Genomic DNA, 26,428 nt, shown 5'->3' with positions numbered 1-26,428 from the left:
TTTCCTGCCTCGTCTCCAAAAACATGGAGGAGCATGCTGCTTAATGCCACTCCTAACCACTCTGACAACAGTCCATCTAGAGAGAGGTCAGGATCTGGAGAACTGATGGAGTCCTGAACAGAAAGGCTCAACCCAGGGAGTGGCAACAGGTGGCAAACCTGCAACTGGTGCCATTCACTGGGACCTGGCAGCCAGCTTGGAAAGAGAGACAAGGCTCTCACACGTATAAGATCTATCAAACCTAAGCTACAGATCATTTAGGTACCAAAAATGTTCAGCAGGTGGAGGGATGGGTCCTTTCCTCATTTTTAGTGTTCTCAAAAATTTATCTTTGTTTAAATGAGTTACTCTAGCTGAGGGTAAGAACAGCATTAAGCCCAAAGTGAGAAAGTTGCTTTTTAACTAAGTTTTTAAGATTAAGTACAAATCATTTAAGAACACCTGAAGCTTCTACTTACCAGTTTGATCGCTACATATTCATTGGTGTAGAGATTTTTACCTGTGAAGGAAAAGAAAAATGTTTTAGTTCCACATTCAATACTTCCAGCTAGAGAGACAACACAGAAGAACATCACAGATGGCAAAAAGCTGTCTTTTCTCTATTCCCCACTGAAGTTCATGCCTTTAACAAAGGGTAAGCCTCACAATAACAAGCTGCAGCAGCTCACCAGGGCAGGCAAACACTGTCTTCCATTCAGCACAAGGTAACCATGTTTTATGGTAGCACTTAACGTTCAATGCAAGTGCTTGAGGAGGTATCCCAGACACATTAGGTTTTATTATCCACATTGTGCCAAAAAAGTCTGGGGAACAAAAAATGAAGAGTCAGAGCATCATTTCTTTCATGTCTTCAATCTGCTAGACACTGAACAATTTTATCCTATGATCTATAGGGAGCTTCACTAGCTTAATCGTGCTATATATCAAAGAGACTACTGCAAGGAAGCATATGAAAATAACCTTTGTACCAACACACAGCTTTTATTTCTTCCTCTACGAACAGGTAAGCAGCGTGTATAAAATGCCTTCTGTATGCCAGCAGCACAACAGCAATCCTTCTAATCTAATAAGGTCAATAATTCTCAGTTGCAATATGGTACCAACGATGTTAAAAAATACGCTAAAAGAACAAAACTCGTTCTTGGGACCCCAAGAAACACAAAGCAGCATCTGGTCCGATACCAACTCTGGCAAGCACAAAGGGCGAGAGCCTAGGACAAGTATAACCAGGCAAGCACACAGCCAGCTGACAGTGTATTGTGGATTGTTGACTTCGAGCCAGAACCGGTACCTGTGTGTGCTACAGCTGGAGGTGAATTTTTCCTCCAGGAACCTGTCTGATGTTTGAACCAAGCCCTTGGCCTCCTTAGTGATCTGTGGCAGAGATGCACAGCCAAACGTGTCAAGAAGCATCTCTCTCTGCGTTCTGAGCTGCTAGTTATCATATCATTCAATGTCCTCCAGTTCCTCTGCTAGGAAATTTGAGCAATCACTCCCCGTTCACGTTCTCCACATTGCTCATGACTGACAGCAAATTCTCCTGGAAGAGGTATCACTGGGGAAGGATGCTCAGGCAGTCCTTGTACCTGATCTGTTCCATCATCCTGACATCTCTGCTACATTTCTGACCTCCTCCAGTACCACTGTATCCTTTGAAGAGGGCAGCCTCCACTGCACAAAGCCCCTCGTGGTTTCATGCGGGGGAGCGCTGAGCTTCCTTTGCTCATCATTCCTAGCACTGCTACAGCACAACTCATGCTTTCACTGAGTGACTGTGCAGCTCCAAAATTCAATAGCAATCTATACTGGTAGCTATCAGTGCCTGTTTGTAGCATCAGCTTTGCCCAGCTCTATTCCACATTTACTTTGCAACTCCTGTAACAGACACTGATGCTCAGAACAGACAAGCCATTGAGACAGTCCAGGATGGGAAGCGACACACTTCAGAGCAGGTAGGAGTGTGAGCAGCTCCAGCATATCTCCACGACACCAGTAAAAAACATGTCCTGTCCTCCTTTGCATACAGATACAATGCAACAGCATTGGAAGACCCAATAAATTTAAAGACATTATGAAAATGAGAGAAGACAAAGTCATCTTCAAATCCTGAAATATCAGGGGAAGTTTATTTCACTTTATAACTTTTCTGCATGTAACTTCTTTTGATACTGTCCCCACTATACCGCTCAGCATAGTTCTGGCCTCCGAATTTCAGACTGGGCACTCCCAATCCAGGTCCTGCACGACTAGGTTGCTTTAACATCCATCAGGATGTAAAAAAAAAAAAAAAAAAAATTACAGAGAGCTTCAACCTGTTACAGTAACTGGCGGTGCTGTTTAACACAGGGCAGGCATTTAAACGTGAGGTTAAATATCCGTAGAGCAAGTGTTTTGTGTAAGCAGATGTGTAAGCTGAGCTTCAGCATTAACCCTTGCACCTCAGTCCATTGAAAGAGGCCCTACTATTTCTTCAGATCTTTTAATAAAAGCTATTACGCCCAGTCTGCAAACAATGGGTAGAAAGAAGGTTTTGCCATCGCATCAGGAACACTCAAGACATTGGGAAGTGGCTTCAAAGCACTGGAAGAGCTGGAAGGCTAAATCAGCAGAAGAGCAGGTGGCAGGATAAACTGCTTCACCCTTTGAGACAGATCAGGGCTCCAGCCTGATGCTATCTGCTGGCTGAGGGGGGAGAACATGCAAGGACATTAAGAGAAGGCAGCCTAAATACACTTACATTATCTACTCTGTTGTAGCTACCAGCAAATGAGTCATATCGGCAGCTCCAGCTGTAGCTTGCCCTCTGACACTTTCTCCTCCCCTCCCCTTGATGAGGATTGAACTCTCAAGATGCTCAGTTTAAGGACAGCGAGCGAAGGGAAGCTCCAGGGCAAACACATGAGAAAGTCAGACGCTTTAAACAGCAAAAAACCCAAGGAGGGAGCCATGGGAACACTACCCCCTACAGATCCCATGACCTCCATCACAGTCTTGGGGATGTACCATTTCAAGGCAGTTTTGGCACTCAGCATAGGGTATAACTCCATCCAGCAAACGATGACCCACAGACCTTCTAGCAACACTTGCGCTCTCCTACCAGCGTAGGATCATAGAATCGTAGAATGGTTAGGGTTGGAAGGGACCTTCAAAGGTCATCTAGTCCAACCCCCCTGCAAGGAGCAGGGACATCCCTGACTAGATCAGGTTGCTCAGAGCCTCATCCAGCGTGGCTGGATAATGATATCGGGGAAATGGTGCTCCTGAAGCTCGTTTCAAGGCACAGGAGGACACTGCTAGCATCCTCCATGTACGCAGAGCCCTAATCCAGCCTATTATGGTCTGGTTCATAAGGCTGAGGACTAGATAGAAGACAACTTTGGTAATGAAATTCCTCACATAAAAAGCTGGGATTGGCAAAGCACTAGTCTGATGTGTCAGATCAGCAGCCAAAGGTAAATGCACTGATTCATTCTCCTGTTCATCCCCTTCAGTGCCTGCACTATGGGGAGACTCTGACCGTGAGGGGGTCCAGCTTCTGAACTCCACACTCTTCCTAAAGCTTCAGCACGAGATGCTTGCTTTGCCAGCTACAACAGCAAAAGTCCCCAAATCTTTGTTGGTCTGCACCAGATCAGGTCTACCCCATGGTTTCGCTGTCACACTGTCCAAGGTGTAATGGTTTCTTCTTCCTTCTACAAGGCAGCGCTGGTATGCAAATGGAAAAGTAAACACAGCACTGCTCACAGGAGAAAGTGAACCTGCACAGTAAAATAAGCCATTAATAGAAGCTGCATCCTATTTTAGTAAAACAAAAGATCTGACACACAGTTGAGATGATAGAACTGTGCTAACAAATGCCTTTCAAGTTCAGACAAAGCTTTGGATGGGGTAACGATTAAGTTTATGCCTCAGTTTTGGGTAGTTCCACTGATAATTATGAACTACATATTCTAAATGAGAAGTGATGCATTAACTCACTGGAATTCACATGGGAAAACTAACAGAGGGGATTTCTCAAGCCCTGGCAGTAAGATGTGTCGAATATACAGACAACTTGTAGACCAGCTGAACAGCCCAAAGTGATCAATCTCTTGTGTGTGTCATTCTCACAGGTCAAAGTTAAGAGCCACAAGTACAAACCTCTCATGAACGACACAAATCAAAAACACTTTGACCCTTCCTTCTAGCTTGTTGCTATATGGACAATACATTCTGACGACAGATCAGGGCTAGGTAATGGGGCAAACATCCAACCAATCACCCTAAAGACCAAGCAGAACTCACCCCAGGCAGCACAGAATCTGCAGAGAGAGCAGATCCCACGGGCGGGTGAACTCGCGAGTTCACATCAGTTCTGTAGTGCCAGGTTTGTTGTCCTTTCTAGAGCACGTGTCTCCAAATAACGGCTGCTAGTGCGCATCCTACACAGGATCTACTCTTACCCATGCCCTCCACGTCTGGCATTATTCTAGTCCAATATTCACATGATTATTGTATTACTTGGGAAGTTGAGACAAAAACAGCCCAATATAAAAAAAAAAAAAAAAAAAGCATTTGAGTGTTTTACTGGTTTTAACGCAGAGCTTCCAGCTTCAAACTGCAGCCTGAGAGTCAAATGGGTGGTTCTTGCTTTTGAGGAGCACTTTCCCAGATCCAATGGACCTGCTCTGGCTCGGTAACACACAAATAAGTGGCTTTTCTTCTAGTCTGGGGTTTGCTGCCAAGACACACTGAATCTTCACGAAACCTCTGTGTGAATCATCTGACTTCTAGGGACCATGCTATTTCTTTGGGTAGCACATGAAAACAGAGACTTCTCCAAAAATCCTTTTGGTGCAGTAGTCTATCAAGGGAGAATACAAGCAACATACAGGAACTAACCCTCGTAACATATTTTTTTTTCCCTCTCCAAACAGAGAAAAAAGGTGCATTAATCATAATTCTTAAATATAATTGAAAGCACTGTTTTGAAAATGCCAGATAATGTTTGCATTACAGCAAAGAGATTCGGCCTTCAGTCTACAGCTCTGCATTCAAATAAGCCCCTGGTTTATTCAGAATGTAACGCTTATTTTAGAAAACTCTCCAACCTACCTTCAACTGGAACAGTTTTACACTAGTAACCATCTAATTCCTTTGCTAAATAAGGGTGGTGAACATTGGGAAAAATTAGACATTTGCATAGGCTTATTTATCCCTAACACAGCTCCTGGTTCAGGATTTCAGGTTAACACAGAAATACTCGCTCCGTCCACGAGTCACTGTAAGGAGGCAGTTTGTAGGCTGAGCTGCTGAGATGTTTTCTATGGGGAAGTTTACAGCCGTGGCTTATCACAGCACTGGATTGTAACAGTGTAAATCCCATTTTTCCTGAGCAGTGAGCACCCACTGACATCACACAATTTTACTGCCCAGCAACCCTGTTCTCAGGCTATTTTACATACCGCTGGTTCTCCTGCCAGCTCGGGGTGGAGATGCAGGACCTCGTAACGGCAGAAGTCACGCAACAGAACTTCAGGCGCACTACAGCTCTCAAGTCCGCACGAGATCCTGGCAGATAACCAGGAGCTGCACAACAGGGCTTGGTACTGCACGAAAGGCAATGAAATCCCATAAGTGCGCAGAATTTTGCCAGGGATGGCAAGCAGGACTCTCCGCTCCTTGCTTGCACAGAATCTCTGGTAGTAGGTTGAGCTGCTTCGGAAAACAAAGTTTTTACACGTCACTGAATCTACAGCCTGTCGGAAGAAAGACCATCCAGTCAATCCCACTTTGTCTCACTACTCTGGGCCAGACACTGAGTTTTGCATTCATCTTCCCATTTGATCTCCTCTACGGGCTGGAATCCAACTGTGCTGCTCCTACGTGTTTCAAAAAAAAAAAAAAAATTGTATCTCCAGGGGTACCTGTATTTGTAGCAGGAGAGAGCAACCCTAAGCAGTGAGCTTGATATTTGCAGAAAACAGCTTTTGTACATACATGTCACCTCCTCCCTGAACAATCCGTCCTCTATCTGGCGCTGGGGCGCGATACAAGAGCAGCTTAGAGTGAAAACACAACACCTGAACAAAGATAAACTCCTCGGGGAATCGGAAAAATGCATCTTCTAGCGTGTTTATCAGTGCATGACTTTGTTCTTCCTCTGTTACTAAAAGCATTCATCGGTGCTTAACTTCTCCAAAACCACAGAAAAAAAGCCAAAAAGCAGAGGGCACGCCACTCATCTTTGCAGGACAAAGAGAGAGAGACTTGTTTGCTTGTATTTCAGATGTGCTGCTTCTCCTCCCCCCCCAGTGATAATTAGCATCACACCTGGGCAACAGAAATATCTGAGCAAAGGCGAGCTGTTAAAGCTACAGTGACTGGTAAAAACCAACACTAACACAGCTTCTATAAGGACCTTACACCTAACTGCTGTTATCAGCGTGTATGGCACGTTGCCCAAAGACAGCGTGCTGCTTAGCTAGCCAATATCAGCAAAACATTTACCAGCGTACCAAAAAAAGCAGCCACTCAGTTAACAGGTGTTGTTAAAATTGAATTTCTCTCTAAACCGACTTTTTCAGAAGTGAAATCTCTTGCGTAGCATCCGTGTTTCGAAACACTACATTAGTCAGAAATCCAATGCTGCTAAAATTTTGAGAAATGTGAAAAAACAACCATGGAAACAGGATCAGCATTTGGGCACCAGAATAAGTACAAGAGCCATTTACCTGGCGGGATCCACTACAGCTGCTGAACCTTGAAGCAGAGCTTGGAATACAAAGCAACTCAACATCTCCACGGGGATCCTACTGCCGTGACATTTGCTGTTGGGGGGAGGCCCTTCAAAATGCCATACAGCTATTCTCATTATGTTACTGTAAGGATCCTAACTTATCTTCAGCTGCCAGTTGCGCTCATGTTCATGAAGGTGGGAGTTTTTGTCCCTGCCCTTAGTTTCTCTCCACCTTTGGAGCATTATCTCTGCTCCTGCAAGTCAACAAAACCTCTCTGATGTAATGCTGAAACCAAAACTACCCGTTTACCGAGACAGATCATAAGCAAGCTGGTTAGTCTTCACGCTGTGGAGCAGTGGCACATCATGTAGATGCAGTAACCAAACCTTAGAATGAAAGATCACATAGACTGGCAGAAACTTTCTAGCGGGGCCTGTTGCGACAGAACAAGGGGTAATGGTTTTAAACTAAAAGAGAGTAAATGCAGACTGGACATAAGGAAGAAATCTTTTACACTGAGGGTGGTGGAACACTGGCACAGGTTGCCTAGAGAGCTGGTGGATGTCCCATCCCTGGAAACGTTCAAGGCCAGGTTGGATGAGGCTCTGAGGAACCTGATCTAGGTGGGGATGTCCCTGCTCCTTGCAGGGGGGTTGGACTGGATGGGCTTTAAAGGTCCCTTCCAACCCTAACCATTCTATGATTCTATGATTTTATGATTAATCTAAGATTACGTAGACTCTGAGCAGGAATCACAAAGATACTATTAGTAGTTATGTGTTATAACCCTTTGGTTACTTGAAGCAATTTCCTAATCAATGTATTTATCCCTTGTGCCTGATGCCCAAGTGATTTTAATTTAAATTCTAAACACAGATCAAGTTTCAGGCAAGTGGTATGTAGAATAGAATAGAATCATTAAGGTTGGAAAAGACCTCTAAGATCATCAAGTCAACCCAAGTCAACTAAGATCATCAACCCAACACCCCCATGCCTACTAAACCATGTCCCAAAGTGCTATGTCTACATGTTTTTTGAACACATCTCCAGGGATGGTAACTCCGCCATTTCCTTGGGAAGCCTGTTTCTATGCTTGACCACTCTTTCAGTAAAGAAATTTTTCTTAATATCCAATCTAAACCTTCCCTGCTGCAACTTGGGTCCATTTTCTCTCACCCCTTCATCAGTTACTTCGGAGAAGAGACCAACACCCACCTCACTACCTCACTACTACCTCCTTTCAGGTAGTCGTAGAAGGCAATGAGGTCTCCCCTCAGCCTCCTCTTCTGTAGACTAAACAACACCAGTGCCCTCAGCTGCTCCTCGTAAGACTTGCACTCTAGACCCCTCACCAGCTTCATTGCCCTTTTCTGTGCACGCTCCAGCACCTCAATGTCCTTCTTGTACTGAGGGGTCCAAAACTGCACACAGTATTTGAGGTGCAGCCTCACCAGTGCCGAGCACAGGGGCACGATCACTTCCCTATTCCTGCTGGTCACACTGTTCCTGATACAAGCCAGAATGCTGCTAGCCTTCTTGGCCACCTGGGCACACTGCTGGCTCACGTTCAGTCAGCTATCAACCAGCACCCCCACAGCAGCTTTCCAGCCACTCTCACCTAAGCCTGTAGCACTGCATGGAGTTGTTGTGGCCGAAGTGCAGGACCCAGTACTTGGCTTTGTTGAGCCTCATACAACTGACCTCGGCCCATCAATCCAGCCTGTTCAGGTCCCTCTGCAGAGCCTTCCTGCCCTTGAGCAGATCAACATTCCTGCCCAATTTGGTGTCATCTGCAAACTCACTGAGAGAGCACTCAATCCCCTCATCTAGACCATTGATAAAGCTGTTAAAACAAGACTGACCCCAAAACTGAGCCCTAGGAAACACCGCTTGTGACTGGTCACCAACTGGATTTAACTCTGTTCACCACAACTCTGAGCTCAGCCACCCAGCCAGTTTTTAACCCATTGCAGGGTACACCTGTCCAAGCCATGAGCCGCCAGCTTCTCTAAGAGAATGTTGTGGAAGACAGCGTCAAAGGCTTTAGTAAGTCCAGGTAGGTACATCCACAGCCTTTCCCTCACCCACTGAGTCATCTGGTCACAGAAGGAGATCAGGCTGGTCAAGCAGGACCTGCCTTTCATGAACCCATGCTGGCTGGGCCTGATCCTCTGGTTGTCCAAACCACATGCCTGGTGAGTGCACTCAAGATGAACTGCTCCATAATCTTCCCTGGTACAGAGGTCAGGCTGACAGCACTGTAGATCCCCAGACCCTCCTTCCAGCTCTTCTTGTAGATGGGCGTCACATTGGCAAGCCTCCAGTAATGTGGGACCTCCCCTGTTAACCAGTTAAACAATGGCGAGTGGCTTGGCAAGCACCTCCATCAGCTCCCTCAGTACTCTTGGGGCGGATCTTATTGGGCCTCATAGACTTGTGCATGTCCAGGTGGCACAGCAGGTTAACTGCTTCCTCCTGGACTATGGGGTGTTTATTCTGCTCTCTGTCCACATCTTTCAGCTCAGGGAGCTGAATACCCTGGGGATAACTGGTCTGACTATTAAAGACTGAAGCAGAGAAGGCATGAAGTACCTCAGCCTTTTCCCCATCCTAGGTGGCAATGTTCCCCCTGGCATCCAATAAAGGATGGAGATTTTCCTTGGCTCTTTGTTGTTAATGTATTTATAAAACATTTTTTTTGTTAACTCTTACAACAGTGGCCAGACTGAGTTCTAACTGGGCTTTTACCCATATTTTTATGTCAGCCAAACAGTCTTCACCACCCTCAAGTTCATTAGCACAGCACTCCAACTCATTCAGCAGAAGAGAAATGCAACTGTTCTGAGAGTCAAAACCATCACAAGCTGTTGCTTCTGATCTACATCAACTACCCCAAAATCACATATTGGCAGCTCAGGGGCATGTAATTAAAATGACCGTCTGCTTCCCCCACCTCATTTAAAAAACAACCATTGTTTGTTTAGGATGACTTAAGAGCCCAAAACACTGCACTGCATTGGGCTCTTAAGTCACCCTAAACAAATGATGCATTAGTGTAGCCATCTGTTTGGGTGACCAGCTGCAAGACATGTGGTTAGGAGACCAACAGACCACGAAAAATCACGGGCTGCTGGGCCGGTTCAGCAGCTGAGAGGCAGCAGCCAGATGGCCGGGCAGCACACCCCACTCTTCGCCAGCCAGCGAGTCAAACACATGGGACAGATCAGGGAGCAGGTGATGGGGCTGAAAGTAGGGCACTGAGGTTAGCAAGAGACATGGAATAGAGATGATGTGTCTGAGTGCTGGGGAAAAAAAAATCTCACCCATTACTTTAATATAGGGCACCCTAGCTTACAAAAAAGAAATTGAAAGCAAGATTTAGCAACCTAGGCAGTTAGGAAGATTTTTTTCACCTTAGACAAGACATTCAGCGCTGAGAACAGTCTTCATTGTTGGGATTGTTCAAGATTTGCATCTTTGGCTTCTCCAGCGTATTCACTTTGACTTTATGCAAATAAAAATAATGCTAACAGTAACATCTTCTGAGCAACAAGCTTCAGGTGACGCAGCTCAACACTTGGGAAACAAGACAAGCACACGCATTTCTCAAGCCAGGGTAAGTTTTTATGTATTTATATTCCAGTGGTGAAATACTAATCTGCATAATGCAGGCCACCAAAACTGTTACTTCTTACCTAGTCTGAGCTCTCCAAAGTTCCCACACCCAATCTTCTTGCCCACTCTGAAGTTGGGTCCCACCATAAGAACGCCAGAAGACGCCGATGAGCTTGGTCGAGAACCGTGTCCACTCCTCCCCGGCATTCCTTTCGTCGTCCGCTGCCTTTCATCCTTTTCCCTATTAGGATGGTCCATGATCTTAGTGAAATATATCTGCCAGCAAGCTGGCAGAAAGGAACTGGAGTGTACACTCTTCTCTTTAGAATAGAAATATATATCCAAAAGTATCTGAGTCAGGGTCCAAGAGAGTCATGGAAACGCATGGAGTTTTTGGCACTGTATCCAGTTCCCTAATGCATCTTGATAATGTACCAAGGAGTCGATTACGTTCTCGAGAACTCAATAAAGGCCGGTTGCTTTTGGTTTCTTACCTGGGGAAAAGAAAAACAATATATGAAGTAAAAATTGTTATTTGAAAATATTGAGCAAGAAATGTATAACAGGGCCGACATCCAGAACTTTCCAGGCCTCGAGGAAATTAACAGCTATACAGGAACTTTATCATTTTCTTAACAATTTTCTGATAAAAAGCCCCAGTGTCGTGAAGAGGTGCAAGTACTGCCCATCTACTGCTTGCTACTGGAGGCACTGCAGCCTGACAGGACAGTCCAGAGGTACCAGCAGTGGTGAGTGAGCTTCCCCTTCACATCCCAAGCAATCAGTAGGATGAAGGGAAAGGCTGCAGCATCTGTACAGACAAAGCATGCCGCATCGCGAGCCGGTATTAGACAGCAGATGCGGACGCTCTGGAGATCCTTGTGGTGCAGTTCTTAAGCACGAACTGGAATAAACATACCTGGAGCTATCCCCCACATCCCAGGACCTACACGTATAGGACTGTACTCCTTTAGAGGACACTGTTGCATTCAAAATTTTCCAGATGCAAATGGAAGAGTGCTGAATAATTTCAGAAACAAGGTTTGTGTCCTACTTCTGCATGGATGCCTACAGCTGAAGTTTCAATATTTGCACGGAAGTTGGCAAATATCTCCAAAGTCAGCAGAGAAGTGCTAAATAAAGCCATGTAAACAAGAGTCAGTGTTCAGTTGCTGATGTCCTTCACAAGATCAGGTATGCCCAGAAACACAGCCATATTTATGAGAGTTCAAAAGTTACTAAGATAATTGGCTCAAGACATTTGTAGATGATTTAGCAAGGGTTTCTTCTGTTTGTTTCATGAGATGGCAAAGCCAACCTACCTACTTCCAGTCATCCAAAAATAAAAGACAAGAATTATTACCCATCCACAAACCAGTGGCACAGAATAAAAGCATGAGCCCTTTTGAAATATGAGTACACTTTCCCTAGCCTTCAGCTGCGGTATAATTTTATTTCTGGAAATTTTTGTTTTGATCTGAGGCATCTGTATACAAGGCAGAAGTAATTCACACTACATCCAAAAAATGCAGGCAGTTAGCAGTCAGAAATTCCAGTTTCTGAACATTGAACTTGTCTTTAGCACAACTCTGACCTTTTCATTTCCATTCACAGTTCTGTATGTTTGCACAGAAGAGGGCATAGTTCTCCCCAGCTTGAGCTTTTTCCCTAAGTCATTTTTTTTTAAATAATTCTGCAAAATAGCAAAGATTAAGTACAGAGAATGCACAACTCTAACATCACTTTGCAATCACTTTCCACTGTTTTTGTTCATATGTTATTGGAGGCTTCTGTATCAGACTGGGAATTTCAAGGACTCTGAACTTCCACAGGAAGGATGCTGGTCCCTCCACCATGCACTAGGGAGACCTTAAATAACTAATATCAGCATAAAGAAACATCCATACAAGTGAATGGATGCTTCACACAACATAATAACCCCACAAACCCACCCATCTTTAACAGCTTATGCTAATGCTCAGAACCCAGCTCAGGCTGCACAGGTTACAACCCACAGGATATTTCACGTAGCCCGTGACTCAGCAGCCCTCTTTTCTAGAGTGAAAAGCAGAGGAGTTTTTGTTGTCACTCTGCACAGAAGTGGATCTCTGCAGAAAATGCCATACAGCACGTCTGCAGCAAATCCAGGAGGTCTGAAAATCATCAGATAACCTGAGAACCACTGTATCGTGTCCATACGACCAGTTTGGCCATACCAACCCAGAAGCTGCAGCGTCAAGCTCCCAGCATGGTGTGCAAAACACCGTCCATGATTAAGCATTGCTGGCCTAGCTAGAGACAGAAGAGTTGAAGATGTTCACATTCAAGAGACTCAGTATTTAGTATCACCAAGCTTCGCCTGTACTTCAAATTAATTCAAGATTTAATACCTAAAACTGAATATGGATTAGCAGGAAGCATCCGTTACTGGCAAACAGGATGAACTGGTTTTTCATCAGACATCCCCAACATACTTTCAGCAGCAGCATTCATTTCGAGGGGGTGAGTTAGCACTGTTTCTCAAAGCTGTTTGCGTAGACGCAAGTACAGTTGTATTTGCTTAGCAAAACCACCTTGCAAAAGCAATGACAATCCTCCATCAGATATCAGGAAAAACACTTTGACTGGACCCCACCCTAGCCTGTCCTGGGAAGAGAAACTTGCTTCAAAACAACCAACATGAAAAATGGACAGTTACTGAAACTAAGGAAGTTTATTGCTGAACAGAAGTCAAGTGTGAGGATGATGGAGTGCTTCTAGGGCTGGATGACTAAAAGATGAGCAGAAGAATCCTATGAACAAACAAACAAAAAAAAAGTAGCACTTTGGAAAACACACTTGGTCCTACCAAAGCCAGAGAGGAGGACTTTTTTCCCACTGGAGACCAAAGTCATTACTTTCATCAAAGTTGGATAATTGATGACCTCACAGAAGTGTAACAGAGAGAAGTCTCTAGCAAGAGCACAACCCCTGCCCGGATCACTCTTGGAAAAAACAATGCACAGCGTTTTGTGACACGTGAAGGGCAGTACAGCTGTGATACTACTGTGAAGGACTACATGGAAAAGGAGCTAAAAACCCTGATAGAAAGAGGCAAAATCTGCATGACAGAGACTGATAACACTGAAGGAAGGAGAAATGACAGAATTTTGATAAAGTTGCAAATAGGTTGTTTTTTTTTTCCCTTAAGACTTCTTTTCTCAGTCAGCTAACAGTTACATGGTCAGTAGAGAGCGCAAGAAAAGCCAGTGTAAGCTAAAACCACTGGAAAGCGTTTCTAAACAACCCTGATGAACATGAGGGGGACTGGGAAGAGACAGGCTGTTTAAGAACGCACTACAGATATTTTCCTGCAGGATGCCAGAAGCTGTTTAACCCCCCTTCTCTCACGAAGTACTACCAGCTTTCAATCTGCAGAGTAGATGGATCCAGATAACGAGGCTGTTTTGCAGCAGAACCCGGTGTGCCTAGGTGCTGATCTTTTCCAGGTTGTTAGGCCACCTGCTGGCACAAGCATCATTATAGAAAAGCATTTTGCTAGCTATAACAAAAAGGAGCTGAAAGCCCCCGAAAGGCAAAGGTGTACAATTAAACACCTTTCAGATAGTCGATACGAGTTAACCTCAATCTTCAGCGACTGCAGGGCTGGCAGTGCTCCGCCAGTGCTCGATGACACAAAAGTACGTAATTCCTGTATGGGCTGCTCAAGCCTCTTGTGAGCACAAGCCCAGTGTGCCAAGTTTCAGATCTGACATCAGAAATACGCTGCTTGGTTTGACACTTACACCTTCCTGCTCAGTGTAGCTCGGATGGGACAAACAACTCAGTTCTTCTCAGGCAGATTAAGCACAGAGCTCCACCACGCATTTTCCAGCTAGTGAAATAAGATGTTAACAGTTACAAGCTACTACATCTCCATCCTTCCCCTGTTCCCTATCTGTATAAGGTCTCCCCAGGGGGAAAGGATGGAAAGGTCACGCCTGACAGTCTGCAAACACTAAACATCCTCTTTCTCAGCTGAAAGCCTCCTGCAAACAGGAATTCAGATCAGCAACGAATGAGTGAACCAAGCATTTGATAACCTCTTCATTACGGCCAACCCTACGAGCAGATCCCAGCTGTCAGTACACCAGCACTTGCACTGTTGTTACTACATACTGAAAACAACTATAATAAATACGGCATCAAACATGGCTTTCGAGGACTAACAAAGTGCTCGGCTTTGGAAGAGGAGTGGCAGAACAATGAAGACCAGACTATAATCTGGAGTCAGTTGCACCAATATTTAAAGACTACTCAGAATGCCAGGACTATTCTCTGCCACAATTCGAACTTTTTCGTAATGATTTTCCTTCCTACCTTTCCACCCACTCAGCAAGATTGCTACTGAAAGTTACTTGCATTTAAACAAAGCTGCATAAAGATATTTCCTTAACGGTGACTCAGTCCAATTCCAGTATTCGTTTCACTACAATATAGCTGGTGACATGGGAGCAGTTATTTAATGAAAGATACAGGCTTGAAAGGAAATTACTTAAAGCACAGTTAGCTAAATAAAAAAAAAACAAACAAATAACTTTGTATCCTACACACTTCAAAACACTTAGGACCCAAGATCTAAATCACAACCTCTTCTCCATCAATAAAACCGCAGCGCTAGAGCTACAAACAAGCTTCTAGGCTGTGCTGAAGGCGGCTGCCATTCTTGTCGTGATCCACAGCACAGTCCAGCACGAAGAAAGGTTTATCACTTACCAAGCGCTCACTACAGCACAGTGTTGCTCACAGCCATCTCATTTTCTCAATGAAATTCTTAAGTTTGAATGCAGCAGCAGTAAAGAACAAACAAGAGACCGGTGTGAAGAAGCCAGAGTAAACCCTATTCCTACCTTTCAAAGGAAAAGTTTGCTTCTCTTGCACTGAAAATTTCTTTGACCTACTTGAGATACTCCGTAGACCCTTCCAAGATAAGAACAAGAGACGTCAAAGTCTTGTTTTGTGGCATAACTTCAGAAAATCCATCCAAACTGAAATTGCCAATGAATCTCTTTCTTCAACTCAAATCATGCAAACCTGATCCAGGTCTGTGTGCAGTTTTAATCCATGAGAAAGCCAAAACATGCTAGAAATCAAAATGCAAATACTTCGCAGATGGATCACCACCCTAAAAAGCCAAAGTAGTTCGCCCTACAATTACTTTTTTCCTTCTTTTAAGGAGAGACCCTCTAGAAAGCCCCATTTTCTCTTGAGATAGGGGATCTCATCCTACTCTGTACAGAAACTGGAACTCAATTTCTCAAAGCAACTCCAAGATCATTGCTTTAGGGCAAGGCACATGCCTCCTCACTGGATTTTCCAACGTCCACCCCACACGCTCGTGTAATACTTTTGGTAAGTTTCTTGATCTGCAGAGTGCTTTCCAGACAAGATCTGCTACTTCCCACATGACTTCAAAGACTGTAAAATCCTCCAGGGCTCTCAACTGACATGTTATAAACATACAGACATGAGATCATCAGCTTCCACCCTCATTCTGTGAAAAAAGAAGAGCCTTCAGCAGCAGAAAGTTTTGCTTACTTTGCCACAGATTGGGACAAACGGTTCACCCTCTGGAAAAAGTACAGCAGCCAGGATGCAGGTAATGAGGAATATTTTGAAACCAGGGCATGAGTGAGCACACCACCCATGTTCTCAGCATCTGCCAACTCATTTTATTAGCTTCTACCCTTAAGTTTCGAGGAACAAGTTGGCTTTGTGTCCTCTGCTTCACTGGATATATCAACAGCTTCCTAGGCATCAATGCTCTTCCTATATTAAAGCAGGATTAGTAAGCCTTTCACTTGCAGCTTTGCTCTCTTCTACGTGGACACACATCTTCACTGGCTTCAGGTGCCTGCAATACCTTCTCATCCCACCGCCTCATCTCTTCCTTTCCATGACGTTACACTTATTGTCCTGCTTCTGCCCAATGCTGCCTTCCAACTGGACCCAACAAAAATTTCACAAGCTAGTAGGAAGGGAGGATGTAGAGGCTGAAAGCTTTCTCCACTCAGCCACGAGAAATACACTTTTTTCCCTTTTTCTCTTCCACTCAAGAGCTTTCTGGTGACCTAGAGGGTCTTCTACTGGGAGATACTTCTCCAGTAAGCCTCCTATTACGGAAGTGTATTTCAACTACCAGCCTGCACCCCAGTAGTACTCCACACTCCCACCACTGAAAAGATCAGCACTTATCTGTGCTTTCCCAAACAGCATTAGACAGATCTGGTTTCAGTGTCCTCAATGTTGTGCAAAACAATAGAAAAAAAACCTGAAGAAGTAGGTCAAAATTCACTGTTACAGTTTGAAACTGGTAACAAAGTTGGCTGCAGACTACGGCAAGCAGGTGTACATCACGTCATATGTCCCACACTTGGGAGGTTCATTCCAACCTTGAAGGCTATAGGATGCCTTTTAAACATTATGAGTTGCTTCTGTTGAATCACTTGATCCAACAATTTAATCTTCAGCTTGTGCAGTTAGTTTTGTTCAGCACTTCACAGGCAGAAAAAAATGCCTTAAAAGATGAGGCATACAAACAGTATTTAAGTCTAAATTGCTGGGAAGGAAGAGGGATGGACAACTGCGGATCACTACACTCATTCGTTACTCATGAATGCACAGGACTGTCAAGCTGACATCCTACAATTACACAGTTTTTACAGAAAGGGATGAACTCAAACGAACTCATGCTGTTTTCCATCCTAGGGAAGTGAACTTCCATTAAGTCTTTTCCTTTAAGAGCTTGTGAACCTGCTAAAACACATTAGTTCTATTACCTTGACCTAAATGCGTTGTCAAGTTACTTTTCCAAATGAGTCTTGGTTGATCGTTTCACCAAGAGTGGTCCAAGCACCCATTCTATAAGTTCATTCCTGAACTTTTTTCTCAATACTCTCTATGGAAACTCAGCATGAAAGCCAGAAATGATAGGGAAGGAAAAAGTAATTTAGTTCTTCCACATGAAGAGAGTCAAAACAAAGAATAGACAATTTTTCAGGGAAGTAGTTTGTGCGACACAAGCTAGATTCATTGACTTCTCTTCCCCACTCGAGTTCAAGCCAGACGTATGCCAACAGCCATGTACACATATTTCTACGCATTTAACAAAGCACTACAGACCACAATCTGCCAGAAAAAGAGTTAATGCTCTTTATGAAAAGTTGCATTATGTTGGAACAGCTAAAGGAACAGTTGAATGCTTAAATAAAATTTAGAAATCCCCTAATGAAACCTAAGCTCTGCATATTTTAATTTTTTTATGCTGGGAAGAGAAAAGAAAAGAAAGGACTGAAGAGCAACTGCCAGAGTAGCTCCCCTCTATCTTCTGAGGCTTGCTGCAGAAGTCAGACACACATCCCTCTGCATAAAAGCCTGACAGAGTGCCAAATCCCTGTTTGTCAGCAGCAAGCACCTCTGAACGACGCAGGTGTTCAGCCCACACACAGCTGCCTGCACACCACCAGCCCCAACGGTGCATCCTCAGCAGCCCCAGCAGTCCTACAGCCCCTGCTGCACCGTTGCCCCAGAAGAGAACTGTCACATCCACAAGATCTCCCTCTTGATAGCTTTAAAATCCAGTGTTTGAAAGGCTTCTTGAAGACTGAAAAAAGCATGACCTTTAGGATATTATCTCTGGCTGCGTAAGGCCACTCAAGATCAGGTTCCAGCAGAAATAGATACTGATGAGGATGCTATGGAGGAAGTGAGAAAAGAAAAGACCTGGCAGTAGCAAAGCATCTGCAACAGACCTGGGGCAGGATGACAACCCTGCAGATGTTCTCTTCTCTGATATCCAGGTATCACATATACCCGTATTTTTTTCATCTTAAAATACCAGGCTGCTTAACAGTAAGAAGAGAGCCTCAGATATACCTACACCACTCCCTTCCTTTCAGGCAACAGATTTGAAGAAAAAAGGGGCAAAGCCTACCAAAGACGACACGACTTCTAGACAGCTCTGTGCATCTTCAAGGAATAACCCGCATCAGGCAGATTCAGGTGCCTCCGTGGTGGCTGATGGATGTAGTTTGCAGTTACTGCTGCAAACGATGAGCAAAGTCCTTGATGAGACCACCATCGTGGCTTGGGCTTTGGAGCAGGCTTGGATCACTGGAAGCAACATCACTTTTGCAGATTTATAGCATAATTTAACACAGATGCACCTCAATAGTCTACGACTGTTTTATCTGCACACTGCCTGGCAAGGAAAAGCAGCCTAGAGGATGAATTGCAGACAGGCTCAGAGAGCTTGAAAAGACTGGTAAATTTGGCGGTTAAACACAAAAAAAAAAAACCCCTTTGCACTATCCAAACCATAAAGTGCTTTTTGCTGCTTTTGGAAAGGAATGCAAGTATCAAGTTCAGAGCCAATACAGCTTTCACGGTGTGTGTGTGGGATGCAGTGGAAAAGCCTCTTACTAGTAGAAAAGTCCTTGTGAACTTCAAAAGACACTGTCAAAGAAAACTGAAGACCCCTTGATAGCAAGGGATAGGTAGAAGCTGCATTAGTGAAACCCAGCTTGAGCTGACAGGCAGCCCTAACAAACTCAAAAAGGCGTTGAGAAGCATTTGGCCACACATCAAGATGAACACAAGCACTCATCAGGCATGTTTCCCCTGTTGAAGAACACATTTGTGTCGAGTGCCACCCAGCATCAATAAAAAGCGTCATTACAAAACACCAATGAAGTGGGACTCAGATGCAGGCTTTCTGCACCTGAACTTAAGAGCAGCTCCAGGCCCTCAGACTTGGCTTATGGTTGCACCCAGGGCGCCTCAAAAAGCTGAGGACAAAAAAGCAGAACAGTTTCCTGGTTGCCTCAGATGAGGGGGACATCAAACCTCGGCCAAGCCTCATACCAGCTTCTAAAACGAGCTCCAGATACCACTGGCCAGATTCAGGACCTCAGCCTCTGAAATCAGGTTAAGTAGAGACCTGGGATGATGCTTGCTAGCTGTCTGAAGCAGCAGTGCACCCTCTGCTTGGTATTAATCAGCACATAGATAAAAAGATGTCCAGTACTTAGCTGCAAAGATCAAAAGACTGCTAGATGAGGAAGAGAGCATGTGCTGTGTCTTGTCAGTGTAAAACATCACATTAACGCTGCTGCTGAACATTTGCACCTGGCAGTTCAGGAAACAGAAGAAAACTAGTCCAGCCTCCCAGAGCACAGAGCCCTAAACGTGGGTGTAAGGGCTCTGTGTCCAAGTGTCCGCTATACAAAGTTAGCAAAGCCTTATAAAAAAAACACTTCCATACAAAAGAAACGAAGTTATGAAGGTGAATCCGAAACTGGTGCCTTAAGAAAGGGAGCTTCACACACGTATCTAATTCAGTGCAAGGGTTCAGGCACTGAGTGCTGACGCAAACCATAAATCAGGCAAGATTCATCCCAGCTTAGGTGTACTTCCAGGGATGCATACCAGCCATCAGCCAAAGCAAATGTGGCTCTAAGAGGCTACGTGCATTCATGTCCTACTGTGGGGACATTCAGCATCACAGAAACTGAAGTTGTTCTTCACCACCGCACAGCCTCATATGAAGAGAGGACGAAAAGAAAAACCTATCAGGGGATGTGACCCAGAACAAGTTCAGGTGGGTAAAAGTCACAAGTACACTCTGTGCGGCCTGTGTAGCCAAACTTTAAGACCCAGACTGGCAGGCACAGGCCATACGCCCCACGGAAAATAGGGGAGTGGACGACCCTGCCAAGTCCACATGACTTCATCCCACAAACTCTTGTTGTTGCCCAACAGACTTGACTTGGCCCCTGTCTCTGGGTTGCTCATCACCAGAAACTCCTCGTAAGAGCTGGTGAATAAAACAAACACAGTGATGTAAGAGATGGTGAGCCGGAATATCTGCATCTCAAAAATAAATACTAATGGTGATGTCAAAAGGAGAGACAAGTAGTGCATTACAAGGAAACAAAAGCAAAAGTGATACTTAATGATTTAATGTGTCTTTTCATTTTAATGCCTGAACTTCACCTTCTCCTTACTTGAATATACTGCCTTTTCCAGCAGCCATAGGACAGAGGATCAGACCACGCTGTCACTTCATATAATGAGATGTTTGGCAGGAGTTCAACTGACACTACCTACATATTTTACTTGCAATTAAACTATGTCTCGAAGAGGAAGCTATGTACCCAAGACCTATATACACAGAGAAATCTCCCCCAGCCTTTAATGTGTGTTTATTTGGAGGCAAATTGCTGTCAAATAGGGGTTACAAACCTTGCAACCGCAAGCAGAGGTTAAAGAGCATACGGTAGCTGAAAAGGTAAGAACCAAGGCTCCTGAGCAATAAATCCTGCTCGTTTGGGCTTAATAAAATACATTGCTTCGGCCTAAGCAAACAAATTTCAAAGCTGCTACTAAGAAGTGGCAATAGTTGCCAGCAACCCAAGTCCCTGTCATTGCCTTATTCTCCCCATCCCTCTATTTTTGGTAGGGTAAGGTTTTTACTGGTATAGCTCACTTCCGTTAAAAACTGACAGAGCTTAATAGTTAAGGCACTGTTACATGCAAAGCCTGAAACGTGCTGCAGCGATTTGTCTTCCCTTCCCATTATGGGATTATAAAAACTCCATGAAGTCAGCACTGCAGCTGTGTTGCAGCCCCAAAACAAGCTGCCAAAAACCCCATTTATCCTACAGGGTAGCATCCTTACAGCATAGAAAGGACAACCTTTCCTTTCTCTCTGAGGCTTAAGATCCCCTTTTCTCAGATATCCCAACTGTGTACCCTTATGAAACAGTTCAGCTGTCACAAAAGATTGAGCTGGACAGCCTACGCGATTGAAAGATGCCAAGAATTACATGCAGACCAAGGAAAATACCTGCTGGAGAAGTACAGCCCTTGCAGGAGGGTCTAAAGACACTTAGAAGCTCTGTGATAGTTTTGTGAAATAATCTTGTCTCTTCTCTCTTCTTACTTTTATTTACTTGATTTTTATTTATTTATTTCTAAAAAAAGCAAAGGTCAATCCTTTTTCTGGCAGCTACGAGCTGCCTCCTCCCCAGTGCAAGGTACAGGCTTGCTTACCGGTTTCATTCAGTGCCCGCAAGTGGCCAGATAGGCTACACCCACACAAACATCATCAGCTCCATAAAAAACCTGCACTTCCTCAGCAGAGCAATTAGGCATAACAATCCCAAGGTACACAGTTACATTTGTTCACAGAAAGTAAATGTTTGTGCCTAGTTATTTCCCCAACACGGCAAGGAAGTGGCCCACATCACCAGCCCACAGCGGAAAGCCAAGCAGAAGCCTTCAGTACTCCAGAGAGCAAGCTACGTGGCTTTAAACATTTGTAATAGTTGAAAGTTTCCATTGTTGGTTGTTTTGTGGGTTTTTTTCTTCCACAAATCTGAAGGTAGCAAGTTGACAGCTGGACGGGTGTTTCAGCTTCGTCCAGATTTATTAGCAAGCACGATCTCATGCTCATCATTTTTCTACCCATGCTTCACAAGATGCAACTTCTTTATAAAAATCACCTGCATCGCTTGCTGAGATTCTGTCTGTGCACTACATCCGGCAAATTGGCATCAGGAGAGGCAGCCTCTTCACGCTGGCATCCCATGTAAAACCATCCAGCATACTGGGATACGTCTGGGCAGCATGAGCAGCCTAAGAGATGGCAACAAATATTATCCGGTTTCTCACAGTGACAGTATTGAGATAAGCTCCAGAGGTTTCTTTTGACTGCACCCATCCAGATGACAGCATTTGCCTTCATGCGCCATCAGGCTCATCAAATTTCCCCTCCTTAAAGATCCTTTGCAGAAGATCAGTCTGGTGACAAGGCACCACCATCCCTCCCTTGTTCACGCTCTTATCCTGAACACAGGTTCACAAGTACGAGTAGTCAGACATCACTCTGCCTTCGCACTGGGTGATGGAGAACGTGCCCAAGATGTGAGAGGGCGTTAATGCCAGCAAGGACATCTGGCAATTCACAAATTCCCTGCCTACCGAGAAAAAAAAAAATATATACATATATAGTCCTCTGCCTCGGCCAAAAGGCAGTCGGAAGGCGGGCAACAAGTGTCCGTCCCCGCCTCGCCCCCCCAACAGCCCAGATCCAGGCCCACACAGCAGGACCACTTGGTAACTCTGCAGCTTGCTAAGCAGCCCCATTTTTCAGCCCCAAACAATGACTCCAAAGCCATATCCAGCTTCCACAGCACGTTTATTTTCATTATCAAAGCCAGGTGTATTCAGCAACGCCACCATGCTAAGGTCATGGTAGCAGATTTAATAAACATCAACCTCTGCTACCGATAACCCTTTATCTGCATCTCAGCACCATCCCACCACCTGATCCTTATTTCTCCAATCAAGGAACAGTAATTAGGTAGTAATTGAACACCTCTGCTACCTTTTTTCCCCAGGTCATCTTGCCATTTTGGTTACTTCCATTCAGATTTGGACTCCCCAGTGCCAGAAGAGGATCCTCACTGAAGTTATTCAACACCTAAACTAAGGATACTGGATGCCCAACCCACGGCACGTTTGGTTTTGAGCAACGACTGTGAGCAGCAGGAACAAGCAGCACTGACACAAGCGTTCAAGCTCACGTTGTGTTTGATGAAACAATGTCAGCTTAAGAAAACAGCATGCGAGCTAGCAGGAGAAATGAGCTGAAGAGATGTTTTGGTTTCTGAGAGGTAATTTTACATGACAACTTTCCCTACACTTCTCTCTTTTCCCTGGTGTTAAGGACTTTGCACAGTCAACAGCCTGGTTCCTCTGTTTGCTGTAAACTTGAGACATGCCTATGTAAAGCGAATATTATGCCAAAACAAACAAATCTTCCACCCACTTGCGGTCCGGCAATCTACTAGGAAGGAAAGGCAAGGCACATACCATTAAAACTATAAATACCACCTAGTTTTGTTAACTTGCGATTAACAAAAAGTAATATTTTGCTCCGTTCCTCAAGGAATTAGACTTGCGTGTTGACTTTAGCTGTGTTGCTATCCCCGTTTTGCAAGCTAACCCATTCATGTGTTTCAATCCCATTGGACAAAGAATTCAAAGACCTTAAATTTCTCCAGCTATTATGATAAAGCCAGAGGAGACCGATTCACATGTGCTCCCTCACAGAGGAAGATAATTGCTCAGTTATGCAATGTAACACAAAGGAATGCACACGGGAGACGAGTTGCTCATCCCTATCCGCAAGAAAAGCTTCACAACTTGGGTCTTATTAGATACTGGATTATTCAAACACTGAAACTACATTTCCTAAGTTGTTCTTGAAGTCATTTACTCCCTCTGCTACAGGACCAGTATTCAAAAGACCCTGGGGCAAAGCATGGGTATTTGTATCTCAGCTAAGATGAGATACACCCTGATGGGTGTAACCTTCCTCCCAAAGCACACGGTATCAGCTAGCTTTGCTGCTGTTCTTTCGTATAAAATAAACACGCTGGCAACCATACAAGCTTGCTTGCCATTCAGCAAGTGGGAGCGAGCACTTGGCAGATATTTCAAATTGAAGCTGGTTACTACGTATGTAAATGAAGGTTTAAGGAAAAAATGGAAACTGAAGAAGTTACAGGAAGTACAGCTCCGTGCTACTGTATTTCCCATCCTATGATGACTTAAAAATTAGTGACACTGCAGAGAGAAGCCTAAAGATTTCTCAAGAACCAAAACAAATGCCTGTGATAAGATTAAGGCAACTCAGACGAGTTTGGTGCAAAGTGATTAGAAGACACCTTATGGCTTCAAGGGGAGAAACTGAAGCTAATGTCCAACAAAGAAACAAACAGTAAGCAAAGAGCGACAGTCAGAGGGAGTCCCTGGCTCCTGAAGCAGGAGGAGAAAGCTAGCTGTTTTACTCTTTCACACTCATCTAGACTTAAGAATAAAGTTTATCTTTTAAAATGAAGTAGAGATGCAACACAGGTACTCGCAGAGCTTTGTAGCCAAGGAAAGCCCATCCTGATGACAACATTCCTTTGCCCTGCAACACACGGCCTTGGACTAGCTATGGCCAGCCAATTTTTTCGTGTTGAGCTTTAGCATTTCTTTCACAAGCACCAATCGTGCTGAGCAGAGAGATGACACCTTATTCCACCCTATTAGTTTTAATATCATGATCTAAAACAAGAAGTGGAGTTTCCCGGCCCATGCAGAGACTTACCTCCTAACCATTGGAGAAATCATGCAAACAATGAAACCTTGAGAAATCTGAAAAAACAAGCTCAATTCTTCAGCCTACAAGGCAGTTCTTCCACGAGGAAAGAGCACCTCTTGACAGCATCTCTATATATACAATACCCAGTATTGGCCTGTACATCAGGTGCTTTTCAAAAGTCATCTTTTGTGTTTGGAAACCTGAAAACAGCTCCGTATTCAGCTACAAAAAAAATCCCTTTGAATCACCGCATGTGAAAGAAAATTCATGCTATTTCCAGCTTAATCTTCTCAGTCAGATCACGAAAACTGGCAGGTGGCACAAGGACATTTCAGATTTTTCAGAAGAAATTCATGCCATGAAAGTGCAGGTGCAATCAGAGCATGAGCAAGCAGAGATGCACAAAGGGCACATTTGGTGCAATACTCTATCTTAGGTGGCCAGTAGCAACACCTAGCCAAGGCCACAGGAGCATGCGAAATACACAGCAATGCTCTCTGTCAGTGCTAAAGACTTGAAGACCGTTTCACAACCTGCAGTGATACCAGTACAACAATGCTGGACTGATCTTCACCACTTCAACGAAATTGTCCTGTCTTTCCAAATCTGTGTAGCCTTCTGGTATCCACAGCTCACAGAACAGTGCTCTGCAGCTTGCATGAAGTGAAGTATCTCATCATCTTTTTGAACCTGCAACCTTGAAAGCTCATTTGAGGTTAACCAGCATCCTTGTTCACAGGACCAGCACTATGTCCCCAAAGACAGCATCCCAGAAAATGTGAAACTATACAGTTTCAGTGTGGCCAACTTAGACATCTACATCAGAAAGGTATTTTCTTTTTTCCAAGTGACATTTCCATTGATATACAAGAGAACAAGAACTGGAAGAATAATGTTTTTTCACTGAAACTGCATGGATTTGATTCTCATTCAGCTGAAGAAGAAAGGAGAGAAGGACACCGAGGACAATCTGACATCTGCTGCCTTTTAAAGGAAATGCTAAAAACCGGACTTCCCAGCATCTGAAGACTGAGTATTAAAATGGAAAATAAACTTTAAACCACAGTGGTCTGGCCATCATCCCTCTGCAGGATGTGTCTCAGGACAAGGTGAAGCCGCACATGGAAAAGGGGACAGCCTACTTAATACAGTCAAGCCCTTGTTTGTGATAGATCATTGCTTGACCATATCTATAAAGCACCAGCCAGATGTCCAACAACCTCCCCGGGGGACCACGCTTCATTACCTCTACTCTCTGAAGTGATTTCCTACAACACTGCAAACCTCTGCTGCTGCTTGAGGGAGAGAAGATGACAGCAACCATGTATTTGCCTTTAGAAATTGCTTACCGTTACTTGTCAGCTGGCTAGGAAGCAAGTAGTATAGCTCCTATCAAAAGCTTATCTGCTTTTCTTCCACAGGGCACATCTGCAAATGCAGCAGAGTACAACCCGATACCTCTCTCATCAAAGGAAATAGAAGATACAACTTCCAGAAGCCATTTATCTGAGCACAGCTGAGTTATAGCAGCCAGCAAACCAGTGCTCCTTAGTCAGGCTGCTCATCACCGACTCAGTCGCCTAGGAGTTTGCTAAATCACTGCTTGGACTCTTTCAATTTCACCTGAAATGTTACTGAATACAGGTGTCAACACCCACGCATTCTCTGACCTCTTACACACTCATATGCTGAGAAAATGAAAGGATTAAGATTTTACAGCCTTTTATGGGAATTATTCCCTGGATTACTGTGGAAGGTGCATGTTAGCAGTGGGCTTTCAGTTGTTTTAAGGAAAGGTCAGTTATATCACATAACAATTCATGTATACATATAAGAAAGGAGTTTATACCTGATCTAAGTGGTGATCACACACACACTGCATCAATTAATAAGCTTTCGT

At 44.3% G+C, this 26,428-nt stretch overlaps 1 protein-coding gene across 3 annotated transcripts in view; it reads right to left on the bottom strand.

Annotated features, from left to right (window-relative positions):
• CSNK1G1 (casein kinase 1 gamma 1) overlaps window positions 1-26,428 on the bottom strand; it is a 113,059-nt gene that overhangs the window by 57,855 nt on the left and 28,776 nt on the right. For all 3 annotated transcript variants that reach the window (XM_086757707.1, XM_086757708.1, XM_086757710.1), the window contains exons 3-4: window positions 10,415-10,828; window positions 459-499 (exon numbers count right to left, since the gene is read on the bottom strand). In XM_086757707.1, the coding sequence (XP_086613833.1) occupies window positions 459-499; window positions 10,415-10,592 (219 nt within the window). In that variant the 5' untranslated portion in view covers window positions 10,593-10,828. The remainder of the gene's footprint in view (window positions 1-458; window positions 500-10,414; window positions 10,829-26,428) is intronic.

Source organism: Chlamydotis macqueenii, chromosome 12 (genome assembly GCF_036417535.1).
Source record: "Chlamydotis macqueenii isolate bChlMac1 chromosome 12, bChlMac1.mat, whole genome shotgun sequence".
NCBI classification, from domain to species: Eukaryota; Metazoa; Chordata; class Aves; order Otidiformes; family Otididae; genus Chlamydotis; species Chlamydotis macqueenii.
Note: the sequence above shows the minus strand (reverse complement) of the source record. Positions and strands in the feature narration are given on the sequence as shown.